Source organism: Suncus etruscus, chromosome 2, assembly GCF_024139225.1.
Source record: "Suncus etruscus isolate mSunEtr1 chromosome 2, mSunEtr1.pri.cur, whole genome shotgun sequence".
NCBI lineage: Eukaryota > Metazoa > Chordata > Mammalia > Eulipotyphla > Soricidae > Suncus > Suncus etruscus.
In genome coordinates this window covers 57,679,553-57,705,130 of record NC_064849.1, presented here as the reverse complement: position 1 = coordinate 57,705,130, position 25,578 = coordinate 57,679,553, and the positions used below count along the sequence as shown (strand labels likewise).

General features: G+C 43.8%; 1 protein-coding gene across 1 annotated transcript in view; it reads right to left on the bottom strand.

The window, feature by feature from the left end:
• STRN3 (striatin 3) overlaps nucleotides 1-24,702 on the bottom strand; it is a 71,907-nt gene extending 47,205 nt beyond the window's left edge. Inside the window, exon 1 of the mRNA XM_049766584.1 lies at nucleotides 24,421-24,702. Coding sequence (XP_049622541.1) covers nucleotides 24,421-24,702 — 282 coding nt within the window. The remainder of the gene's footprint in view (nucleotides 1-24,420) is intronic.
• Between the last annotated feature and the right edge of the window lie 876 nt (nucleotides 24,703-25,578).

Here is a 25,578-nt window from a genome sequence, read left to right as displayed (position 1 = left end):
AGCAAGTAAATAAAAGACAATATTGACACGGGTTCTACCCCCAGTGATAATTAAATTCAATCAAACTGCTATCTGTGTCTCTATGTGTAAAACTTAGTAAGTTGACTCTAAAATTCACAAAAACATTGAAATTGGCCAAAATAATTTAATTTGGAGGATGTCAGGCTAAGTGGAGTGAGTCAAAATGATAAAAAAAAAAAAAAATCAGTGATTGTACTCATGCAAAGTATAAAGAAAAAAAGAAAGGGACCAGACCAGACTTTCTTAATCAGTTCCCAACCATGGTCCCTATCTGATCTTTGTTTCTTTCTTGTGAGACCAGACTTAAAAGAGGTTTTCACCTCTGGCATCCCTTGACTATTCTGGGGATCCTCATGGCCCTGGGTTGTTGAGAAATGTTGGATTAGACAAAACCCAACAGAAATAAACTGAGACATGATTAACAGAACCGGGAATTGAGGAAGTAGTGTTGGGGAGTGGTCCTATTCTGGCATGAGAAAAACAAAACAAAAAGTGGGGGAGACATCAAAACACAAAAGAAGGGGCTGCTGGGAATGGAGAGGTGGTGCAAGAGGTACACAGAGCAGTGGCACAAGCGGTAGTGCTTTTGCTTTGCATGTGCCTAACCTAAGACAGACTGTGGTTCTATTTCTTGGCGTCCCATATGGTCCCCCAAGCCAGGAGCGATTTCTGAGTGCAGAGCCAGGAGTAATCCCTAAGCGTGACGAGGTATGGCCCAAAAACCAAAAATAAATAAATATTAAAAAAAAAAAAAAGAAGAAGAAGAAGAAGGGGCTGGAGAGACAGCACAGCAGTAGGACATTTATCTTGCACGCAGCAGACCTGGGACAGACCTGGGATCAATCCCGGGCATCCCACATGGACCCCCGAGCCTACCAGGAGTGATTTCTGAGCGCAGATTCTGTTGCAGAGCCAGGAGTAAACCTGTGCACGGCCAGGTGTGGCCCAAAAACAAACAAACAAAAGCAAAAGAAAATATTCAAAATTCAAGACTGGGAGATAGTTTTGGGACACAAGGCCCCAATTTAGATCCCTGACACTACATAGGTTCCTCTCATCTGCCAATAATGTCAGGCTTTGGAGGCTAAGGAAGGAAAAAGGTGATCTGGAAAGACTGAGTTGTAGTACTGGCAGTTTTTTCCTTGGCCACAAATAATACTATAATACTCCTTCAGGGGGCAAAAAGTTCTACAGTAGAATGTATAGTTGTCTCAAAAAAAGACTATTAATAGAGCTGGAGCGATAGCACAGTGGTTAGGTGTTTGTTTGTCTTGCACGCGGCTGCTAAGCATGGTCCTGGTTCGAGCCCCAGCAATCCCATATGGTCCCCAGAGCCAGGAGGGATTTCTGAGCATATACTGGGCATGGCCCCCAAAATAGACTTTATTACAGGGCTGGAACAATAGCACTGTGAATAAGGTATTTGCCTTGCAAGTGGCGAATCTGAGACAGAACTGGGTTCAATCCCAGGGATTCCAAGCCTAGCAGGAGCAATTTCTGAGTGCAGGCAGAGGCAAAAATATCCTACTGAATGCCACTGAATATGGCCCACCCCTCCCCCAAGACTTTATTACGAGCTCTAAATTGGGGCCAGAGGGATAGAGCAGGGACTTGGAAGCAACTCCCTTTCAAGAATATGGTCACAAGTTCAAATCACCAATGTCTCACAACCATATCTGACAATTCTGTCATCTATAATCCCTGTACCTGCAGAGATTTCTGGTTTCCTTGTACAACATGCATATCTAAGCACCACAGGAAGGAGAGAGACTGGCATATACTACGATTAAGAGAAAGGTAATCCAAAACCCATTCTTTTTTTGTTGGTTTTTTTTTTTTTTGGGGGGGGGGTCACACCCGGCAGTGTTCAGGGGTTACTACTGGCTCTGTGCTCAGAAATCACTCCTGGCAGGCACGGGGGACAATATGGAATGCCAGGATTCGAACCACTGTCCTTTTGCATGCAAGGCAAATGCCTTACCTCCATGCTATCTCTCCGGCCCCCAACACCCATTATTGATAAAACTCTCATCAAGATTGAATGAAAGGAACTTTTCTCAATATAGTCAAAGCCATCTACCACAGGCCAATGGCAAATATTATTCTCAATGGGGTTAAACTAGAAGCCTTTCCTCATCTGGTACAAGACAAGGCAGCCCTCTCACCACTCCTCTTCAACATAGTGCTGGAAGTTCTTGCCATAGCAATTAGGCAAGAAAAAGGTATCAAGGGCATCCAGAAAGGAAAGGAAGAAGTCAAGCTCTCACTGTTTGCAGATGACATGATACTATATTTAGAAAACCCTAAAGACATACCAAAAAGTTTCTAGAAACAATAGGTTCATATAGCAAAGTGGCTGGCTACAAAATTAATGCACAAAAATCAATGGCCTTCTTATACGCCAATGATAGAGAAGAAATAGACAATAAAAAAACAATTCCATTCACATTAGTGCCACACAAACTCAAATATCTTGGAGTCAACTTAACTAAAGAGGTGAAAGACCTATACAAAGAAAACTAAAAAAGCCTACTTCAAGAAATAAGAGAGTACACTAGGAAATGAAGACACATACCCTGCTTATGGATTGGCAGGATTAATATTATTAAAATGGCAATGCTCTCCAAAGCACTGTACAGATGTAAAGCAATCCCTTTAAAGATACCCATGACATTCTTCAAAGAAGTGGATCAAACACTTCTGAAATTCATTTGGAACAATAAACACCCACAAATAGCTAAAGCAATCCTTGGGAAAAGGAATATGGGAGGCATTATTTTCCCCAATTTTAAATTGTATTACAAAGCAATAGTTATTAAAACACCATGGTATTGGAATGAAGAAAGATCCTCAGATCAGTGGAATAGACTAGAGCAGAGATGGGCAAACTTTTTTTTTCAACTGAGCCAAATCTTGCCAAAACCACGATTGAAATTCATATTGAGAGCCATTTTTAAAACCGAAAATACATAGGATGGTACACTGTTTTTAGTTTCAATAAGTTTTTATTGAGAATATTCTGCATGCAAGTATCCACATAGGTAGGTAGGATACAAATAACACCGCCAGGGCTGCACACAGGGCGCATATTGACAGAGGCTTGGAGCAGAGTCTTGACTCCTGGAGCGGCTGCCCAGCACACAGAAGAGCCACATTAAAAAGTGTAAAGAGGGGCCTGGAGAGATAGAACAGCGGTGTTTGCCTTGCAAGCAGCCGATCCAGGACCAAAGGTGGTTGGTTCGAATCCCGGTGTCCCATACGGTCCTCCGTGCCTGCCAGGAGCAATTTCTGAGCAGACAGCCAGGAGGAACCCCTGAGCACCGCCGGGTGTGACCCAAAAACAACAACAACAAAAAAAAGTGTAAAGAGCTGCATGTGGCTCGATGACCACTGAACTAGAGTATTCAGAGAATGTTCCCCAATCAACTAATCTTTGATAAAGGGGCAAGAAATCCAAAATGGATCAAGGAAAACTTCTTCAATAAGTGGTGTTGGCTCAACTGATTAGTCACTTGCTAAAAAGTGAACTCAGACCCTCAGCTAACACCATGCACAAAGGTCAAATTAAAGATTAAAGACCTTGATATCAGGCCTAAAACTATAAGGTATATAGAACATGTAGGTAAAAACATTCCATGACTTTGAGACTAAAGGTATCTTCAAGGAGGAAACAGCACTCTCCAAACAAGTGGAAGCAGAAATAAACAGATGGGAATATATAAAGCTGAGAAGCCTATGCACCTCAAAGGAAATAGTGCATAGTATACAAAAGCCACTCACAGAATGGGAGAAACTATTCACCCAATACCCATCAGATAAGGGGCTAATATCAAAAATATACATAGACTGAAACAACAAGAGAAAAACATCTCTGGAAACAACCAACATGCCCTTCAACAGATGAAGGGCTAAAGAAACTGGTACTTATACACAATGCAATATTATGCAGCTATCAGAAAGATGAAGTCATAAAATTTTCCTGTAAGTGGATGTACATGGAATCTAGTATGATGAGTGAAATAAGTCAGAGGGAGAGAGATAAACACAGAATAGTCTCACTAATCTATGGGTTTTAAAAAAAATTAAGGACATTATTATAATAATGCCCAGAGACAATAGAGATGGGCCGGGAGGACCAGCTCACATTATGAAGCCTACCACAAAGAGTTGTGAGGGTTGTTAGGGAAATAACTACAACAACTATTATGACATTTTTTTTGGTTTTTGGGTCACACCCAGAAGCCTCAGGGGTTCCTCCTGGTTCTATGCTCAGAAATCGCTCCTGGCAGGCTCCATGGGATGCTGGGGTTTAAACCACTGTTCTTTTGCATGCAAGGCAAACACCTTACCTCCATGCTATCTCTCTGGCCCCTATCATGATAATCTTTTTTTTTATCATGATAATCTTAATGAGTGAGAGAAATAGAATGCCTGTCTCAAATACAGGCAGGGGTTGGACTGAGGGACGGGGGTGGGGGAATATTGATGGTGGGAATGTTGCACTGGTGAAGGAGGGTATTCTGTTTATGACTAAAACCCAACTACTGGGCCCGGAGAGATAGCACAGTGACGTTTGCCTTGCAAGCAGCCGATCCAGGACCAAAGGTGGTTGGTTCGAATCCCGGTGTCCCATATGGTCCCCCGTGCCTGCCAGGAGCTATTTCTGAGCAGACAGCCAGGAGTAACCCCTGAGCATCGCCGGGTGTGGCCCAAAAACCAAAAAAAAAAAAAAAAAAAAAACCACCAACTACAATTATGCTTGTAATCATGGTGCTTAAAGATGTTATATTAATAAAAACTTTCATAAATTTTTAATTTTGGACAATGATGAATAGATTTATGTTGAAAAATTGTATTCCTGAAAATCAAATCATGTATGACTTTATAATTCATGGAGACTTCATAAAAGAAATTTCAAGAAGAGAGAGAAAGTGAGTGTCATAGTCGAGAAGAGAGAAGACCCCTGGAAAGCACATGTGTGAGCACAACAGCAACTCAATCAGCACTATAGCCATAACTTGTATAGGTATTAATGAATACCACAGCAAGGCATTTTGTGTAACCATTGGTCTTTGGAATAATGGATAGGGAGGGAAATAAAATAATAACAATGACTGGTCATAGGTGAAACTGAACATTATTAAAAAAACCAGGGGATAAGGGCCCACACCTGAATTCAAGAGTGAGTCCTGGTTGTAAAGGGAGTAGTACCTAGTGCTGGTGACTGAATCAAGCATATAAGGCAACCACCTTTCCCTTTTACTCTCTCTCCAGTCCCGGAGAGATACTTTCAATTTCTAATATATTTTTCTTTGGATATAGGTAAAAGTACTATTAGAAACATTTTATGGGGCCATAGCGAAAGAACAGCAGCAAGGCATTGTCTTGTAAGCGGCTGACAAAGGAACTGACTTGAGTTCAGTTCCTGGCATCCTACTTGGTCCGCTGAGCCTGCCAGGAGCTATTTCTGAGCACAGAGCTAGAAGTAACCCCTGAGCATCAACAGGTGTGGCCCAAAAACCAAAAATATAAAATAAAATAAAATAAAATAAAATAAACATTTTATACCCAAGTTATTTTAAAAGTCAGTATGGGGGGGGGGGCAGGAGCAATAGCACAGCGGTAGGGTATTTGCCTTGCAGGGCTGACCTGGGATGAGCCCAGGTTCAATTCCTGGCATCCCATAAGGTCCCCTGAGCCAACCAGGAGCAATTTCTGAGCACAGAGACAGGAGTAACCCCTGGTGTGACCCCCCATAAATAAATAAATAAATAAATAAATAAATAAATAAATGTCAGCATGTAATTATCAATGAAAATCAAAATTCAGGGCCAGAGAGATAGCATGGGGGTAGGGCATTTGCATTGCATGCAGAAGGACAGTGCTTCGAATCCTGACATCCCGTATGGTCCCCCAAGCCTGCCAGGAGTGATTTCTGAGCATAGAGCCAGGAGTAATCCCTGAGCGCTGCTGGGTGTAACCCAAAAACCAAAAACCAAAAAAAAAAAAAAAAAAAAAATCAAAATTACTAGATATTTTAGTTCTTTTAAAGTGCAAGACCACTAGATGTCACCAGAGCAAAACTTTCAACACCAGTTCTGTTCACAAAGACCAAGTTATTCAATTACTAAGACTCCAAGTTTTCCAAAATAAGAACACCTTCTCAAATGAAACTACTTATTGAGATCTATTTCACAGACTTCTCATTTCAAACAAAATTTCAACTAAGCACAGGAGAGAGGACCGGGATTAATAATGCTCACCTTGCACGCAACTGACTCTAGATCAATCCCACTTCGCACTGCCATGTGTAACACACACACACACACACACACACACCAATGCCTCCAAAATATAAGAAAAGCTTTGTTTTAAGTTTTAAAACTTTTTTTAGCACTTCAACAAAAAACTGAGAAATAGCAACTATTAAGGGGCAAGGAATCAACAGAAAAGTTTAGAAACAAACTAAAGATAAAATTCAGGTTATAAAAATTAATAATAGCAACTAATGTAACAATAATAAATTCATAACACCACTAGTAAAAAGTCTGTAAAAAAATAATAGTACCCTTCTAATGGTCAACTAGAATCGTATGTTACTTTGTTCTAGACATTTAAAATGTGTCTAAACATGTCTAACATAAACATGGGTAAAACATCATTCAGCTACATGTAATTTAAGATACAAGCACAGAGACATGAGTCACAGAGATAGTATAGTGGGTAAGGCACTTGTCTTGCACAAATCCAGGTTTGTTTCTGACACCACATATGGTCCCCAGATTCCTGCCAAAATGATCCCTTAGCATAGAGCGAGGAGTAAGCCCTGTGCACTACCAGGTGTCACTCAAAAGGCAAAAACAAGAAAGACTATCATAGCTTGTAGAGACAGTTCAAGTGGTAGAGTACATGCCTGTCATATGAAGGTGGGCCTGAGGTCAAACCAACGCATCACCTGGTTCCCCCTTTCCCTGTTAATGCTAGGCATGCCCCTATTAAAAACAGATAGGTTCTAATTCCCTCCTCCAAGCATAAAGGGGGGTCTTCTTTCCAGCCTTCCCTTTAATCTCCTTCTGGGTTCCAGTGCCATCACTGATCATCTGTTCTTTGGGACCAGCCAGGAACCGGAATGTTTCCCCCACCCCAGCCAGCTGCCAACCAGCTCCCAAAGTAAAAAGACAGATTCCCATCCACCTTATCTCAGCCCAAGAAGAAACTGCCACTGTGGCTGCTGCTGATTTGCTCTAGCAGCCCCTTTTCCCCCACCTCCCTTCACTATGGACCATTGCTCGCTACCAGATTCAGTTTCTGAGAAGCTTGAGGACATGTGACTGCTGAGAGCCATTTTTCAGACTCCACAAAACAATGTCACAGACTTGAAGCTGTGCTCTAGAATTTTAAAACACCCCCCCCCAACTATTTCAAAAGACATAAAGCATCTAAGTATATATCCTTCAAATATTTCTTTAGGGGCTGGAGCAATAGCACAGCTGTAGGGCATTTGCCTTGGATGTGGCTGACACAGGACCGACCTTGGTTCGATCCCTGTGTCCCATATAGTCCCCCAAGCCAAGAGCAATTTCTGAGTGCATAAGCAGGAGTAACCCCTGAGTGTCACTAGGTGTGGCCCCAAAACCAAAACCAAAACAAAACAAAACAAAACACCCACAAATATTTCTTTAGATGTGTTTCCTAATAGGTATAATTCTTATTGTCTACCTTCTTATGTAGCAGCAGTTTTCCCCATTCCTTTTTTTTTAAACCTATTTAATAAGAAATTCTAATAGATTTCTCTAGTGTTCTGAGTTCATGTTAGAACCAGGTTATCAGGATTGTTTAGCCTGTTATTTTTACCCCCATATGTACCAGTAGGAAGTACCAGTTGGCACTGTTCCTTTTTGCATAGGCACATTGAAATAGGAAAATCTTTACATGTGCAAACAAGTTCTTATCTAATAAGGATAGGAACACATAAATTTTATATTGCAGTGGGAGCCTTACAACCTGAACACAAGTCATAGTGACTTAGCTTAGGCTTCAGAAGATTGGACATTGACCATTCACCTCATGACCTTGGATTCCATCTATGAAACAAGCACAGTTTTCTACACGAGCACCCTGAATCGGACTTCCAGTAGGGAAGGCCCTAATGCTACCTTGGCATGGACTTGCTCCAGAGTGGGTTCATATGACACGGATGACTTTGTAACACAGTAACAACCTGCTTTCAGAGCAGGGTTTTCTGCATTGCCACCTACTGGTGAGGAAATCAGAAGACGCTCCATGTCACCCTGACTTCGACATGGGATCTTAACAAAAACCAGAATCTCTTAACTATTAAAACCTGACCACTGGGGCTGGTGAGGTGGTGCTAGAGGTAAGGTGTCTGCCTTGCAAGCGCTAGCCAAGGAAGGACCGCAGTTCGATCCCCCAGCGTCCCATATGGTCTCCCCCAAGCCAGGGGCAATTTCTGAGTGCTTAGCCAGGAGTAACCCCTGAGCATCAAAAGGATGTGGCCCGAAAAACAAAAACAAAAAACAAAACAAAAAAACCTGACCGCACACACAACCATGACTATGAAGAGCTTTTACTAGGATCACAGAGAAAGACTTTGGGGTTAGACAACTTAGTATGCCTGAAGCCTGTAGTTGGTCTTATGTCAGGATGCTTCATGAGTTTTTAGGCCAAAAGGTTTTCCTTTCTATTTTTCTTTGCCTATGCAAAGAAATAGTAATAATAAAAGATAAAGAAAAAAAGAAAAGCTAGCAAAAGACTTAGGTGTTTGCCTTGAGTGCAATTGATCCTGGTTGAATCCTGGCAACAATGTGATCCATTACTTATCACAAAAAGTGATCTTGTGCAGAGAGATTAAAAGTGAGCCCTAAGGACCACAGTATTTCAGTATTTAAGCAAAACAAACAAAACAAATAATTAAATCATTATCTCAAAGCACTTTTAGCCCCTATGGAAAACAGTACGGAGGGTTCTCAGTAAACTCAAAATTAAGCTGCCATATGACCCAGCAATCCATTTTGGGAATCTATCCCCAGGACAGAAAAACATTCATCCAAAAGGATGCATGCACACCACTATTAATTGTAGCATGCAGTACAATAGCTAAGACTTGGAATCAACTTAGATGTCCAACAACAGAGGAGTGGATCATGACGATGTGGTTCATATACAATGGAATGCTACATAGCTATAAGGAATGATGAATCATGCAGTTTGCAGCAACATAGATGGAACTGGAAGATATTATGTTAAATGACATAAGCCAGAAGAAGGATAAATACAAAATATTATCAGTATCTGATATATGTGGCATATCACATATATCACATGTGATATTTAGAATAATTGTATTAAGAAATGCAATGGTCCAAATGAGAGTCGTTTCAAACACCCTTGGCCCCAAATATAGAAAGAAGAAAAGAAATTGCGTGGAGAAAGAGGAACATAAATGTGAAAGGCCAGGGGTCAGATGGTCTCAGGTACATTGGTAGAGAAAAAAGCAGAGCAGGGCAGAACTGAATCTCCAAGCCAAAGTCAACAACAATGGAATCAAGAGACCCAAACTTTTAATAAGCTAAACTTTAAATAGGTCTGATATACTGGCAGATAAGGGACAAAGGCTAGTGGTTGGGATACACTCTGTGAACATGTTGGAAGGAGGTCAACACTAGTAGTAGGATTGGCCCTGACTCATTTGTATGTCTGAAATCCAACTATGAAGAACTTTGTAAATCACAATAATTATTGGTCTCAATGAAATTAAATAAAAAATGATAAAAGCACTTTTAGTAATCAATTAGCACAACTGAAGTTATTTTAAACTTAAGCTATTAGGGGGGAGGAGGTAATGCTACACTGATGAAGGAGGTGTTCTGTTTATGACTGTAACCCAACTATGATCATGTTACTTAAGTAAAAATATATTAAAAAAAAACAACAATAAAATAGTTGTTTTTTTGTTTTTTTTTTTTTTTTGGTTTTTGGGCCACACCCTGTGACGCTCAGGGGTTACTCCTGGCTATGCGCTCAGAAGTTGCTCCTGGCTTCTTGGGGGACCATATGGGACGCCGGGGGATCGAACCGCGGTCCGTCCTAGGCTAGCGCAGGCAAGGCAGGCACCTTACCTCCAGCGCCACCGCCCGGCCCCAACAATAAAATAATTTAAAACGAAAAAACTTAAGCTATTAATTTAAAAAGCACTGTTAGTAATCAATTAGTGCAATTTAAGCTATCAAACTTAATTTTAATTTAAGCTATTAATTTAAAATTTAAGCTTTTTTAATATCTTTATTTAAACACCTTGATTACAAACATGATTGTAGTTGGGTTTCAGTCATGTAAAGAACACCCCCCTTCTCCAGTGCAACATTCTCACTACCAATGTCCCAAATCTCCCTCCTCCCCACCCACCCCCACCTGTACTCTAGACAGGCTTTCCATTTCTCTCATTCATTCACATTGTTATGATAGTTTCCAATGTGGTTATTTCTCTAATTGCACTCACCACTCTTTGTGGTGAGCTTCGTATCATGAGCTGGACCTTCCAATCCTCCTTTCTTTGTCTCTGAGGATTATTGCAAAAATGTTTTTTCATTTTTCTTTTTTTTCTTTCTTTTTTTTTTTTTGTTTTTGTTTTTGTTTTTGGGCCACACCCAGCGGTGCTCAGGGGTTACTCCTGGCTGTCTGCTCAGAAATAGCTCCTGGCAGGCACGGGGGACCATATGGGACACTGGGATTCGAACCAACCACCTTTGGTCCTGGATCGGCTGCTTGCAAGGCAAACACCGCTGTGCTATCTCTCTGGGCCCTTCATTTTTCTTAAAACCCATAGATGAGTAAGACTATTCTGTGTCTATCTCTCTCCCTCTGACTTATTTCACTCAGCATAATAGATTCCATGTACATGTATAGGAAAATTTCATGACTTCATCTCTCCTGACGGCTGCATAATATTCTATTGTGTATATGTACCAGTTTCTTTAGCATTTATCTGTTGAAGGGCATCTTGGTTGTTTCCAGAGTCTGGCTATTGTAAATAGCACTGCAATTAATATAGGTGAGAGGAAGGGATTTTTGTATTGTATTTTTTAAAAATCACAACTCTTGGAGCTGAAGATAGTACAGTGGGTAGAAAACTTGCCTTGCATGTAGCACGTAGCCAGCCCAGGTCTGATCCCTGGCATCCATGATACCCCTGAGCCACCAGAGTTCTGAACACAGAGACAGGAGTAACCCCTGAATGCTGCTAGCTGTGACCCAAAAAATAAAACAAAAAACAAGAAAACGGTAAAAATCTAAAAGGTAATAGGGGCCAGTGTGATAGCACAGCAGGTAGGTCATTTGCCTTTCATCTGACCAACCCAGGTTGGATCCCCAGCATCCTAAATGGTCCCCCCTGAGCTTGTCAAGTGTAACTTCTGAGCGCAGAGCCAGGAGTAAACCTGAGTGCTGCTGGGTGTGGCCCCCAGATATTTTTTTAAAATAACAAATCTTGAGATTACTAATAAAAAAAAATTGCAAGATTTTTACTGCGTAAGACCACATACTTTTACCAAAATTCTTTAGGCCAGGTATGTTCTGAAATTTTTGTTTGCTGTTTGTTTTGGGGTCATACAAGTGATACTCGGGGGTTACTCTGGCTCTGCACTCAGGTATCAATCCTGGCATTGCTCAAGGGATTATATGGGATGCAGAGATCGAACCCCATTGGCTGCCTGCAAGATATATGGCCACTGGAAATTATTGTTGAGGTAAATAGATACTGATTTACATAATAACTGATCCAGTACAAATTGAGCAACATCATCAAACAAATACAACTAGTAAAATGATTTTATATTAAGTGAGATAAAGACAAAATTTCACGCCCTTTCAAGTAAGGCTTCTATCATCAAATGGTTGTTTAGTTTTTAACAAAAACCTGGTTTTTAAGACCTTATGAATTTCTGAATTGTGCATGAAAAGACAAAGAAAAATACTATTACAAACATTTGTATAGTATATGCTAAATAAAGTTTTAAATATTTAAGTTAAGAGTTCATTCACTTCTTACATTTGTATCCTATAAATTGACACCAATTCCCCCTTTACAGTAAGAGACAAATGGGTAAGAATAACTTCATCACCACCACAGTAACAGCAATAGAAGCAGTAAGATTTGAATCCAGATGTTCTTACTCCAGAGTACATTATGCTCCCAAAACTATAAATTAGAAAGCTCAAAACTATAAGTGACAAAGCTCAACAGAATGATAAAAAGAAAATCAGCTAGACAGATATAAGAAGGATCAATAATATCAAAATACTATCAGTTATGTACCCACCCAAAACCTAAAGTGGGCATCAAAAACTTTGTGTCAGTCAGAGTTAGAAAAGTAACAAAACAGGCAGACATTAGGTAGCGTGACTGAGGTAATGGAAACTGGCCAGCAGCAGGATGAAAATTTTTCACCAGCCCAACTTTATAGTAAGAAAATTAAAATCCTAAACTCTTATCAGTTGTTCTTTTTTGCCACTAGATGGTATTAGAAGTTGTTAGCATCTGGTGATGTTACTCATTATCATCCAGAAGAGTCTTCTGAAATATCTAAAAATTCATTTGTGGATGAATAAATGAAGTTATAATTAGTTTCTCGACTATAAAATTTGAAAATAACTATAATATATTATAATGTTATAGTTGAGAGACTAATTATAACTTCATTTATTCATCCACAAATGAATTTTTAGATATTCCAGGGTCCGGTACCATTGTGCTGTCCCTCCTAAAGACCCTAGAATCTACATATCAAATAACTACCTGATGTAGGTGAGAAAGAAAAAGGTAAGACGAAACATGAGACGGAGGTGTTAAGGTTTGCAAGAAGTTCGCAGCCTGCTGGAAAGTAGAATTCAAGAAAGGCAGAAGCTATTGTTTAGCACCATGAAGCTGAGAGCAGGAAAAAACAAGTTGCTGGGAACTGGCTGGGCTCAACCTTTGAGTTGCAAATATACTATAGCCAGCGGGGAATTTAGCAGTGTTTGGTGCTGAAAATTTCTATGAGATTGCAGGATAACTAAGGCTGAATTTCTGTAGTAGCAAGAAAGGCAAAGCCAAATAAATAAAAGGAAAGATATATAATGTCACAGCCATGTCAGAAATATAGCCAGTAATCCACGCAGGGGTTATGATTGACTTCTCCAACGGGCCTTCTGGCTGAAATATTTCTTGGGGGGGAAATTAGGCACTGCACCAGGAAAGCCAAAAGACACATTTGGAGTGTGCTTCCCTCGATAATGGAGACATTCATGTTACGTGCAGTGACATATTCATAGTTGAGTTTCAGACATGCAATGTCCCAGCATTGACCCCATCAACAGTGTCAACTTCCCTTCACCAATGTTCCCAGGTTCCCTTCTGTAACCTTAAGTCCCCCAGCCTGGCATCTTGACAGGCATCCAGTTAAATTCAGTTGTTAAAGTTTGGGTCTTATGAGGCTGGAGAGATAGCACAGCAGTAGGGCGTTTGCCTTGCATGAGGCCGACCCAGGACAGACCTGGGTTCAATTCTCAGCATCCCAATGAACCCCCCAAGCCTGCTAGAACGATTTTTCAGTGCAGAGCCAGGAATATCCCTTGAGCACAGCCAGGTGTGGCCCCAAAATAAACACACACACACACACACACACACACACACACACACAAAATGAAGGAGTTTTGGGACACCTTCCTTAAATATATGAAGCACAAAGAGTGACAGTAAATAAATTGTCTTCCTGAAATTGACACACCAATGAATATTCCATTTATGACAGTATCGTGAAAGAAATATTTAGTTTGTGCTCCTAAGTTCACTGCAGCATAGTCACAATAGCCAAAATATGGAAACAACCCAAGCGTCCAAGAACAGATAACTTAAGGAAATTATCATATATATATATATAAACACTATAATTCTATAAGAAAATCATGCAATTTGATACATAGATGGATCTAGCAAGTATCAAGCTAACTGAAGTTATTAGGAAAGGGACAGACACAGAACAAACTCTCATATGTAGGACATAAAGAAACATAATAAGGAAATAACAAATGCCCGAAGACAACAAAAACTCAGAACCTGTCATTAGTAGAAAGCTTAGCATTAGTAGATAGCATGGCGGGGGGGATAACAAGTTTTTGTGAAGTTTGGGAGGACATTAGGATAATATTGAGAGAAAATGCATAGTCTGATTGATGGAAGAACACTCTGATGCTAGAAAATTTTGTGTATTAAACCCTCCCACTAAAAATACTGAATGAGGGTGCCTAAATCTTTAAAAACTGCATTTTAAAACAGATTAGGACGTAATTTCATAATTTACCCCCATACTGACAAGAGGACAAAGAAGATAGTAATTACTACTAATCTACTCATCTATTTCAAAACAATGCAGCACTAACCCTAAAGTTTATATATACCAGTTATTAAAAAATTTCTAGTAGATAAGTTTACTTACCCCTGACTAAGCTGACTTTTATTTTTGTTTTGGGGGCACACCTGGTAGAGCTAGAGGTGGGGGTAAGGGCTCCTATCATGCTGGCAGTGCTAGGAATTAAAATGCAGCTCCCAGCATTCAAGGCATACTTTGCATGGGATTGGTCCTTGGCTAACTTCACTTTAATTCTTTAGTAGCATACATAAGAAAGCCAAAACTCTAAACCTGTGCCTCGAGGCTTAGACATGAAAAGCGGGGGCTGAAGAGGTAGCATGGAAGTAGGGCATTAGCCTCGCATGCAGAAGGATGGTGGTTCAAATCCCAGCATCCCATATGGTTCCCCAGAAAGAAAGAAATTAAAAGCTAAGGCCCTTACTGAAGAGACAGTACAGGGCTTAAGGTTCTTGCATTGCAGATGACCAGCTCTGATTCATTTTGCTGGCACCTCATGCTCTCCTTAGCACAGAGCCAGTAATAGCTCCCAGCAACACTGTATGATCCAATCCAACCCCACCAAAAAAGAAATTAAACTGAAAACTAAGGACAGTAGCTAGGGATATATTTTATTGGTTACTGCACTTGTCTTGCATGTGTGAAACCTCAGATTTGTTCACAGGCACCATCAACAAACAACAATAACAACAAAAAACCCAGCCATGGGGCCAGAGAGATAGCATAAAGGTAAGGCATTTGCCTTTCATGCAGAAGGTCATTGGTTCGAATCCCGGCATCCGATATGGTCCCGAGCCTGCCAGGAGTGATTGCTGAGCGCGGAGCCAGGAGTAACCCCTGAGCACTGCCGGGTGTGACCCAAAACAAAAAAACAAACAAACAAACCACAGCCAATCAAAAAGTGACCATTAGACTTTCCCAAATAATGCCAACACTGTAAGCCATAGCTAGCCAATGACATATTTTCTTGCATGTTGGAGGGATAGCTCAACAGGTTCTATCACTGGCACCATAGGGTTCCTCAAACAGCAGGACCACCTTGAGCAGAGCTGGAAGTAGCCCTTAAATCCTGTCAAGTGTGTTTCAAAGAAGAAAGTTTTGCTATTTTTGGATCTTATTAAAAAAAATAGGGGCCGGCAAGGTGGCGCTAGAGGTAAGGTGTCTGCCTTGCAAGCGCTAGCCAAGGAAAGGACCACAGTTCGATCCCCGGCGTCCCATATGGTCCCCCCAAGCCAGGGGCAATTTCTGAGCTCATAGCCAGGAGTAACCCCTGAGCATCTAACGGGTGTGGCCCGAAAAACCAAAAAAAAAAAATAAAAAAAATAAATAAAAAATAAAAAACACTCCCTAGACCCTTATAACAGTCTCCTAACTACCCCTGGCATATAAATGTGAATTAAATATTTTCAATCTTTGATATGTCATAATCTTTCAACAACATATAGTTCCTTCTTTTTGTTTTTTTTTGGGGGGCCACACCCAGCAGCAATCAGGGGTTGCCCCTGGCTCTGAGCTCATTGCTCCTGGCAGGCTGGGAAGGGTGGGTGGGGGAGCGGGACCATATGGGATACCAGGTTTGAACCAGGTCCATCCTGGGTTGACGGCATGCAAGGCAAACGTTCCAACTCCAACAACTTATAGTGCTAATAATAGATGATGTGGACCCCTGAGACACCATCTTTCTCACTTCCATCTTCACAGCCCAGGACCTGCAAGTGCAGAAGGATGAGAAGCTGCAGGAACTCAGCAAGTGAGTTCTGGGGCTGGGTCTCAGGGCAATTCACACAGATCCCCTCTACCCACACTCCTCTCTTCATGGCCTCTAATAGCCACAGCCTCAGCAGCATTTTCTTTTTTTCTTCTAACTTCCTTCCTTCCTTCCCTTTTCTTTTTCTTTTTGGGTCACACCCAACGGCGCTGAGGGGTTACTCCTGGCTCTGAGCTCAGTAATCATTCCTGGCAGGCTTGGGGGGACCATATGGGATGCCAGGAATTGAGCCGCAGTCCATCTGGGTTTGGCTGTGGGCAAAGCAAATGCCCTACCACAGTGCTATCACTCAGAAGCATTTTCTTTGCCATATCCATTTGCCCCTTGCCATCCGTGTCCATGTGGGAGTTGGTTTCCCCCAATTCCTGACTTGGAGAAGGAGGAGAGGGAGGCGATAAAAGGAAGAAAACTGTGGGCACAGCACATAATTTTCATGCAAGAGGCCCATGTTCAAGCCCTAGAACTCAGAGTTCCCTGAACATCTGTGAAAGTAATGCCCTGATCACAGAACAGTAGTGAATAGTCCTGCAAGGTTTAGCCCCCAAAACAAATAACAGCCTCCTCTGGAGGCAGAATGACCTCCTCCAGGCAGCCATTCCGACTGTTCTCTACAAGCTTCAGGTTGAAACCCATCATGGTGTCACTTCCTGTGAGCACCACTTTGGACTATGGCCTCACAATTTTGTGTCATTACTTCCTTGCAACTTTGTGTTAAGAGTGCCTTGTGGGGCCAGAGAGATAGCATGGAGGTAAGGCATTTGCCTTGCAGACAAAAGAATGATGGTTTGAATCCCAGCATCCCATATGGTCACCTGAGTGTGCCAGGAGCGATTTCTGAGCATAGAGAGGGAGAGAAAAAAAAAGAGTGCCTTGTAGCCCCAAGTTAAAAAAAAGAGGGTAAGGCGGAGTGGTGGCACAAGCAGTAGGGTGTTAGCCTTACACCCCATAACCTAGGACAGACCGTGATTCAATCCTCTTGTATCCCATATGGTCCCCACAAGCCAGGAGCCATTTCTGAGCGCATAGCCAGGAGTAACTCCTGAGCTTCACCGGGTGTGCCCCCCCCAACAAAAAAGATGTGGAGATCCATTGGGAGGACACATAAATAGCATGAGTGAGGCCCTGAATTTGAACCTTCTCATTTCCAGTGTACTCCCACCACCAGCCTACAATACTGGGTGTGGCCCCTACTTTCTATTACCTAGAGTGCCCTGCACATATTAGAACACAAATCTGGGGGCCGGGAAGGTGGCGCTAGAGGTAAGGTGTCTGCCTTGCAAGCGCTAGCGCTAGCGTAGGACGGACCATGGTTCGATCCCCCGGCGTCCCATATGGTCCCCCCAAGCCAGGGGCGATTTCTGAGCTCATAGCCAGGAGTAACCCCTGAGCGTCAAATGGGTGTGGCCCAAAAACCAAAAAAAAAAAAAAACAAAAACCAAAAAAGAACACAAATCTGTTTAAATAATTTTGGAACTCATGTTCATTCATTTTTGTTTGATTTTTTGTTTTTTTGGGGGGCCACACCCGGTATCACTCAGGAGTTACTCCTGGCAGGCTTGGGGGACTGTATGAGATGCCGGGCATTAAACCCGGTTGAGAATGTGCAAGGCAAATGCCCTACCTGCTGTGCTATCGTTCCAGCCCCTCAAGTTCCTTCATTCTTTACACACAGTGTGCCTCAAATCTGGGAATCTGATGCTACATAAGGTCATTGGAAATCTGATGCTACATAGGTCTTTATACAATCAATCCCTACTCTCAGAATAGACCATAATAGAAGAGGCCATGCAAATTTACTTAATAAATATTATGATAAAGGGCATTCACCCCATGAGAGAATCTATTTTTATACTTGTTGGCTCACAAATGATTTCTTGAGTGGCCGGAGAACTAGGACAGGGGTCAACACTTTGCCTTGCATGCAGATGACCCAGGCTCAATCCCAGACACATGGTTCCTGGGCACTGACAATGGTGATGTCTAAGCACAAAGCTGACAGCAGCCCAAGTACTACTAGATAGGGTTTTCACTTCCCTAAAAAAAAAAAATGGCTTTCCAGAGGCCTGAGAGATAGCATGGAGGTGAGATGTTTGCCTTGCATGCAGAAGGTCGGTGGTTCAAATCCCGGCATCCCATATGGTCCCCTGAGCCTGCCAGGAGCTATTCCTGAGCGTAGAGCCAGGAAACCCCCCCCCCGAGTGCTGCCACATGATATGACTATTAAACCTAGAGCTGAAAAGACAGTTCTAATTTAAAAAGGAAGTATTCTATGTACAGAGAACAGTAAAAGGATAGTGGGCAAGAGGGCACCCTAACTTTGCTATAGCTTACAGAAACAAAGTATGACTTTGTTTTGGGAGCCTATCCCAGTAGTGCTTGGGCACTATATTGGTACCAGGAATCAAACAATAGACTTTGCATCTGAAACATTCCCTCTGGCCCTCTGTATAATTTTCCACACCCATGAATAGAACTTTACTTGTCAGAAAGTAGAGGAGGGCCAGAATGGTAGCACAGCAGTAGGGTGTTTGCCTTGAATGCAGCTGATTTAGGACAGATGCAGGTTCAATCCCTGGCATCCCATATGGTCCCCCAAGGCTGCCAGAAGTGATTTCTGAGCTCAGAGCCAGGAGTAACCCCTGAGCACGGCCAGGTGTAGCTCCCCTGCCCCCCAAAAATGTAGAGAAGAGAGGAGAGGTAGAGGAAAGGAAGAAGAAACACCAGGGCGATAAAGCTGGATGATTAACAGAAGCTATATTGTGATGGGCTGATTGTAAACCACGACCAAAAGCAATGTACTTAATAAATCAACTGCATAGTATTATGAAATATTAATTCCATTTACTAGAAAACTCACTTGGTCAACACCTAATTCAAAAACAATTATTCAACAAGAATATTTGGATCGGGGTGTGGTTCAGCAGTAAAGTACAGTCTTCTCCTTGGTTCAATACCTGGCACCACAAAATATAGTAATATCCTATTACCATCTTAATATTAAGAAATTACAGGTTAAGGCTATAGTACAGCATATAGAACACTAACTTTGAATGTGGCCAACCCAGGTTCAATTCGTGCTACCCTATACGGCCTCTAAGCCCAACAGGAGTGATCCCTGATCACAGAGCCAGGAGTAAGCCCTGAGCATAATCGGATGTGACCCCATCAAAAACGTTAGTTCTCTTGGGCCTGGACTGATAGCATAGCGGGTAGGGCATTGTCCTTGCACATGGCTGACCTGATTCAATCCCCGAAATCCCATATGGTCCCCCAAGCCTGTCAGGAGTAACTTCTGAGTGCAGAGCCAGGAGTAACCCTGAGCACTGCCTGGTGTGGAACCCCCCCCCCCTTCCCCCAAAAAGTTAGTTCTCCAAGAACAACCAGTGTTGGCATAGATGTGGTGAGAAAAGGACTCTCATTAAAGCTGCTGGGAATATAGACTAGTCTAAGTCTTTTTGAAAAACAATATGGACATTCCTCAAAAAAAGTAGAAATTGATTTCCTATATGACCCAGCAATACTGTTCTTGGAAATATACCCTAGGGGTCCAGAAAAACACAATGCAGAAAAGCCCTCTGCACTCCTATGTTCACTAAAGCACTGTTCACAATAGCCAGAATCTGGAAACAACCCAAGTGCCTGAGAACAGAAGAGTGGATAAACAAACTATGGTATATCTACCTAATAGAATATTACACAGCTATTAGGAGAATTGAAGTCATGAAACTTGCTTATATATGAATGGATCTGGAGATTATTATGATGTGCAAAATGAGTCAGAAGGAGAGGGATATAGCATGGTCACTCAATTGTGGGATATAAAAAAAAAAGATAGTATGGTAATAATATCAAAGAAAATAGAAACCAGGGCCAGTAGGACCAGACCATGGAAAGAAGCTTGCTACAAAAAGCTGGGGAGTGTAGTTAGAGCAGAGAAGGGTTCACTATGACAGTGATAGGGGCCCCGGCGTGGTGGCGCTAGAGGTAAGGTGTCTGCCTTGCCAGGGCTAGCCTAGGACGAACCACGGTTCGATCCCCCTGGTGTCCCGTATGGTCCCCCCAAGCCAGGAGTGAAGTCTGAGCGCTTAGCCAGGAGTAACCCCTGAGCGTTACCGGGTGTGGCCCGAAAACAAACAAACAAACAAACAAAAAAAGACATTGATAATGGAACTGATCACTCTTGGACAATAACTGAGCAATGGGCTGGAGTGAAAGCACAGCAGATAGGGCATTTGCTTTGCACACAGCCAACCCTGATTCAATCCCCAGCATCCCATACGGTTTTCCTAAACCTGTCAGAAGTAATTTCTGAGCTCAAAGCCAGAAGTATTCCCCAAGTATTCCCGGGCATAGCCCAATACCCCCCAAAAGAGCTGAGTGCTGAAAAGAGATAATGTGATATGCATAATACCCCTTCAGCAACAATATTGCAAACCACAGTGTCTAAAAGGAAAAGAGAAGAAAAATGCCACGGGTGGGGGCGGGGGCTGAGAATATTGGTGGTGAGATACTTGCATTGGTGAAGGATGTTGTACATTGTATGAAACTCAATCATGAACATTTTAACTGTGCATTTCAAAGTGAATTAAGGAATTTTTAAAGTTCTCAACAATCAAAATATAACTTTAAAAACAAATACAAACATAAACCATAGCCAACAACATGCTTTTCAAAATCAAATTTTAAAGGTGGCAACTAAGGGTGGGGGTGGGAGAAGTTGGGAATATCTGTGGAGGGAAGTTGACACTGGTGGTAGGATTGATGCTAGAACATTATATATCTAAAACTCAACTATCAGAAACATCATAAATCATGGATCTTTAAAAAAAGATTCTAATCCAAATCAAGCTACTGCTTTCAATTATGTCAAACTGTAATAATACAGATGATTCTTTGACACAAAAAATACATGATAGTTTAAGGTAATCACTGAAACTAAAATACTACTTATTCAAGAGCGCTTTTAGATATCACTTGATTTTTTTTTTTTGCAGGGATACACACCGAACACAGGACCTCACATGTGCGAGTCTAATAATGCCTTACTGTTGTTGAGTTACATCCCTGAACCCTGTAGACCTTATCTAAAAATTTTATATCCATTGTATGGTTCTGTCAGCATATACAGTGAATTTTTCATTACTTGATAACTAATTACCTTATAAAAGTTACCGAAACTAAGGCTGTAGTGCTGATTAAATGGCAATTATAACAATATAAATTGCCAAAGCCTTACAAACAGTTGTTTTTTCCCCAATCCTAGAATAAAATAACCCTACTCAAACTGCTGGAGAATAAGAAAAAAGAGCTTTGTTTTACCCCAATTTCCAATTTGAATTATACTGCAAAGTTCCAACAGAAAATCCTCCATCAGAGCATACTGAAAGTTTACATCAAATCAGAAAGAGCTTGGTCTCTCTGCATTCAGTAACTCTAATATGAAATCTTTTAACTATATGTGGAGATGACCATCATAAACATTCCACCGACTGTTTTTAATATGCTAAGCTGTCATTTCTGTGCTTTCTTAAAAATTAAAAATCTATTAACACTTCACTTAACTCCCTATAATCACTTGTTCGACACACATTTTTTTTCTTTAGTTAGTTGGTTTTGGGCCTCACCAGGCAGCACTTGGGGGTTATTCCTGGCTCTGAACTCAGAAATATCTCCTGGCAGGATTGGGGACCATATGGGATGCCCGGGATTGGGGATCAAACCGGGGTCAGTCCCAGGTCGGCCACGGGCAAGGCAAACACCCTATCGCTACGGCCCCAACATACACATTTTTAAATATACACCTTAAAAGCAATTTTACTGAAAACTGAAAGTAACAAAAACAAATTCAATATTCTATACCAACACTAAAACGCTATTAACTAAGTGACTCAATAATACATTTTGGAAAAATATGTTAAAGAACACAATATGAGCAACTACAAAAGAATCCTATAAAATAATAGCTATAAAAATTAGCTGTATAGAACTTCAAAATAAGCAAAACAAACATAAAGGTGTTTAGGATAACTAATAACTATCACAACAAATATGCCAGAAGGAACAGAAAGCAAGAAAGCAAAAGGATCTATCCCAAGACAACTGCTGCGAAGGAGAGAACCCGAAGGAAAAGCCAGGGCTACAGCAGAGGATAGAAGCATCACTACAGTTTTTACTAATTTAAACACAAGGCATTTATTTCTTCGGCTACTTACACTGGTGAAGATTCTGAACATCTAACTCGAAAAGGGTAAGAATACAACCGTCCAAACAAGGGTACAAAGGGTCACCGATGCTGCATTAGGTAGGGATTGGTGAAGTATTTTTTTTTAATTTAATCTGCCTTAAGGCATGTGTAAGTGCAACTTAAAAAAGCAAATACCTAGACATCACTCACATACTAAGATTGTAACACGGTGCAACAGAAAGTTGCAGAACTCTACAAAACTCAGACCTTACACAAATTTAAATGTATCCACTTTAACTTAAGCTTTCTGAAAGTCTTACAAAAATCCCAATAATTTGACCCAATGAGTTGACCAACAGGTGTTATTTTAAAGAAAACTACCCAAGAGCTGTCATAAAAACATTAGTATTAGTATTAGTATTCTCACATACAGAACTTAACATTTTGGAGAATCCAACCGAAGTAGTCTCAACAACGAAAGGTAGAGAAAATGCTTAAACACCCTTTGACATGAAGCTCATCACATAGAGTGATGAGTGCAGTTAGAGAAATAACTACAGTGAAAACTATCATAACAATGTGAATGAATGAGGGAAGTAGAAAGCCTGCCTCGAGTACAGGTGTGGGTGGGGTGGGGAGGAGGGAGATCTGGGACATTGGTGGTGGGAATCTTGCATTGCTGAAAGGGGGTGTTCTTGACATGACTGTAATCATACAAGTACAATCATACTTGTAATCACGGTGTTTAAATAAAGAAAATTAAAAAAAAAAACACTTTGGCAGTTCGCGCAATCTGGCTTCTTCCAACATCCTCGCCACGGACACTGCGAGCTGTCAGCGGACAATAGCGCAGCGGACAATAGCGCTGACATCCTAAGTATGTGCCGGCGTCCAGAACAGGTGCGCCACTATCTGGATACAGTACATACTTCTTCTCCCCACTCATCTATTGCCTAAATTCGCCCGGCAAAAGGATTTAAAAATAAATCCAGGGGCCGAAGAGAGAGCATGGAGGTAAGCGGTTTGCCTTGCATGCAGAACGACAGTGGTTCGAATCCGGGCATCCCATAGGGTCCCCCAGCTTGCCAGGGGCGATTTCTGAGTGTAGAACCAGGAAAATCCCTGAGCGTTGCCGGGTGTGACCCCAAAACCAGACCAAACACCACCACCAACAATAATAATAATAAATCGAAACGTGCCCTAAAGTGGAAAATAAATAAAAATTTAAAAAAAAGGCAGGACGGGAGTCTTTTCCAAGAGCGTTCCTTTTCCAAACTTAGGGGCCAGCAACGCCTCCGAGTGTCCTCCCCTTGTACTAGTTCAGGGACGAGGGGGTCCCGGGGAACTTTGTCTAGGCTCCCCTGCCTGCCCTCGTGGCTGCCGTGGCGCGGTTGGGTTCCACGCGGGGAAGGAAGTGACTTTCGCTTTGGCTTTGCAGGGGGAAAGGAGGGTCGGCCAGGCAGTCGGAGGGAGCGCTGGAGCCCGAACGGAAGAGCCGGGCAGAGTCCCGAGGAGCGAAGGGGCTGCCAGACACCGCGCGCTGGCGGCGGGGCGGGCGGACTCGGAGTCGCTGTCAAGGGGGCAAGTGGAACGGAGGAAGGAAGGGAGGAGAGGAAGGGAGAGAGGGAGGAAGGGAGGAAGGAAGGAGAGAAAGGAGGGAGGAAGGAAAAGAGGAATCGAGAAGGAAGGGAGAGGGGAAGGGAGGGAGGGAGCGAAGGAGCGGAACACCGGGGAGGGGAGCCGGAGGACCGAGGCGAGGCCGAGGCGGCCCGGGAGCCGCCGGGACCCCTGTCGGCGGCGAGGAACGCGGCCGCCGGGCCGCCCGCGCCAGAGCGCCCCCGCGGAGTCCGCGGCCGGCTCGCTCGGAGCCAAGATGGCCGCCCCGGGGCAGCGCGCGCCGCGCCGCCCGTGAGGAGGACCCGGACCGGGCTGTTTCGAGGCGACGGCGCGTCCGGGAAGCCGCTCGGCCTGGAGCGCGCAGGGCAGGTAAGGGGGCCGCGCGGGTCCCGGGCCCGGCCGCTCACCTGCAGCTCGGCGCGCTCCACGTCCCAGTGCGCCCGCTCCATCTCGAAGCGCGCCCACTCGTGCTGGATGTAGTGCAGGATGCCGGGGATCGTGTACTGCTGCGGCCGGCCGGCCGGCTCGGCGCCCAAGCCCTCCGCGCCGTTGCCCCCGGCCGCCGGGCCAGGGCCCCCCGCGGGCCCCGGCTGCTGCGGGAGCGGCGGCTGCTGCTGCTGCGGGCGCGGCGGGACCCCCAGCCCCGGGCCGCCACCGCCGCCGCCGCCGACTCCGGCGAGCTCGTCCATTGTGTGGGGCCCCGGCCGGCCGGGGCGCGGGGCGCCGGGGTGGGGCGGGGGAGAGGCCGGGCGGAGCCGCGTGGAGAGGGGAGGAAGCGAGGCTCGCAGGGAGAGAGGTCGCCGCCGCACGCCCGCCCGCGCGCCGCGGGTCAGAGCAGGGAGCTGCCGGCCGCCGCCATTACAGTCCCTCCTCCATCTGCCCGTCCGTCTCCCTCACTCGGGCAAGCGGGGGGAGGCCGCGAGGGGGAGGGGCGGCCGAGGAGGGAGGGAGCGAGCGAGCGAGCGAGGGAGGGAGGGGAGGACGTAGGGCCGTCGCGCCCGCGCGCTGCATGCCGGGTAGCCGACGCCGGCCCGCCGTGGCCGCCGCCGCCTCACGCCAGCTAGCCGGATGGGACTGCGGGGAGTGGAGGGGGGGTGGAAAGCCTCGCCCTACTGCGCAGGCGCACTGAGGACGCAACCTGGTTAGTTTTTTACCCCGTCAAGGGCGGGGAAATTGGTTAAGCCACGCCCTCAAGCCCGCTACTTGGAGCGCAGCCGCTCTACGGGCCTTCACGGAGCCGCAGAAATGAGTCAAGCCACGCCCATACTCAAGCCCCGCCCTCAAGCTCGCTGCTTGGAGCGCAGCCGCTCTACGGGCCTTCACGGGGGCGGGGAAAGAGGTTTGCCACGCCCATGCAAGGCCCCGCCCCCGAGCCCGCTACTTGGAGCGCAGCCGCTCTACGAGCCTTTCTCTGCGGTCGGTTCTCCTTAATCGTCCCGGTGGAGTTGCTTGCTGCGGCTTCCTGGAGCTTTGCGTTGGAGAAATCTGTCCGGTCTCTCTCTCTCTAGCCGCCGCCGCCGCAGTCCCAGATTCCTGACATGGCTTCGGCATTCTTGGCGTGCTTC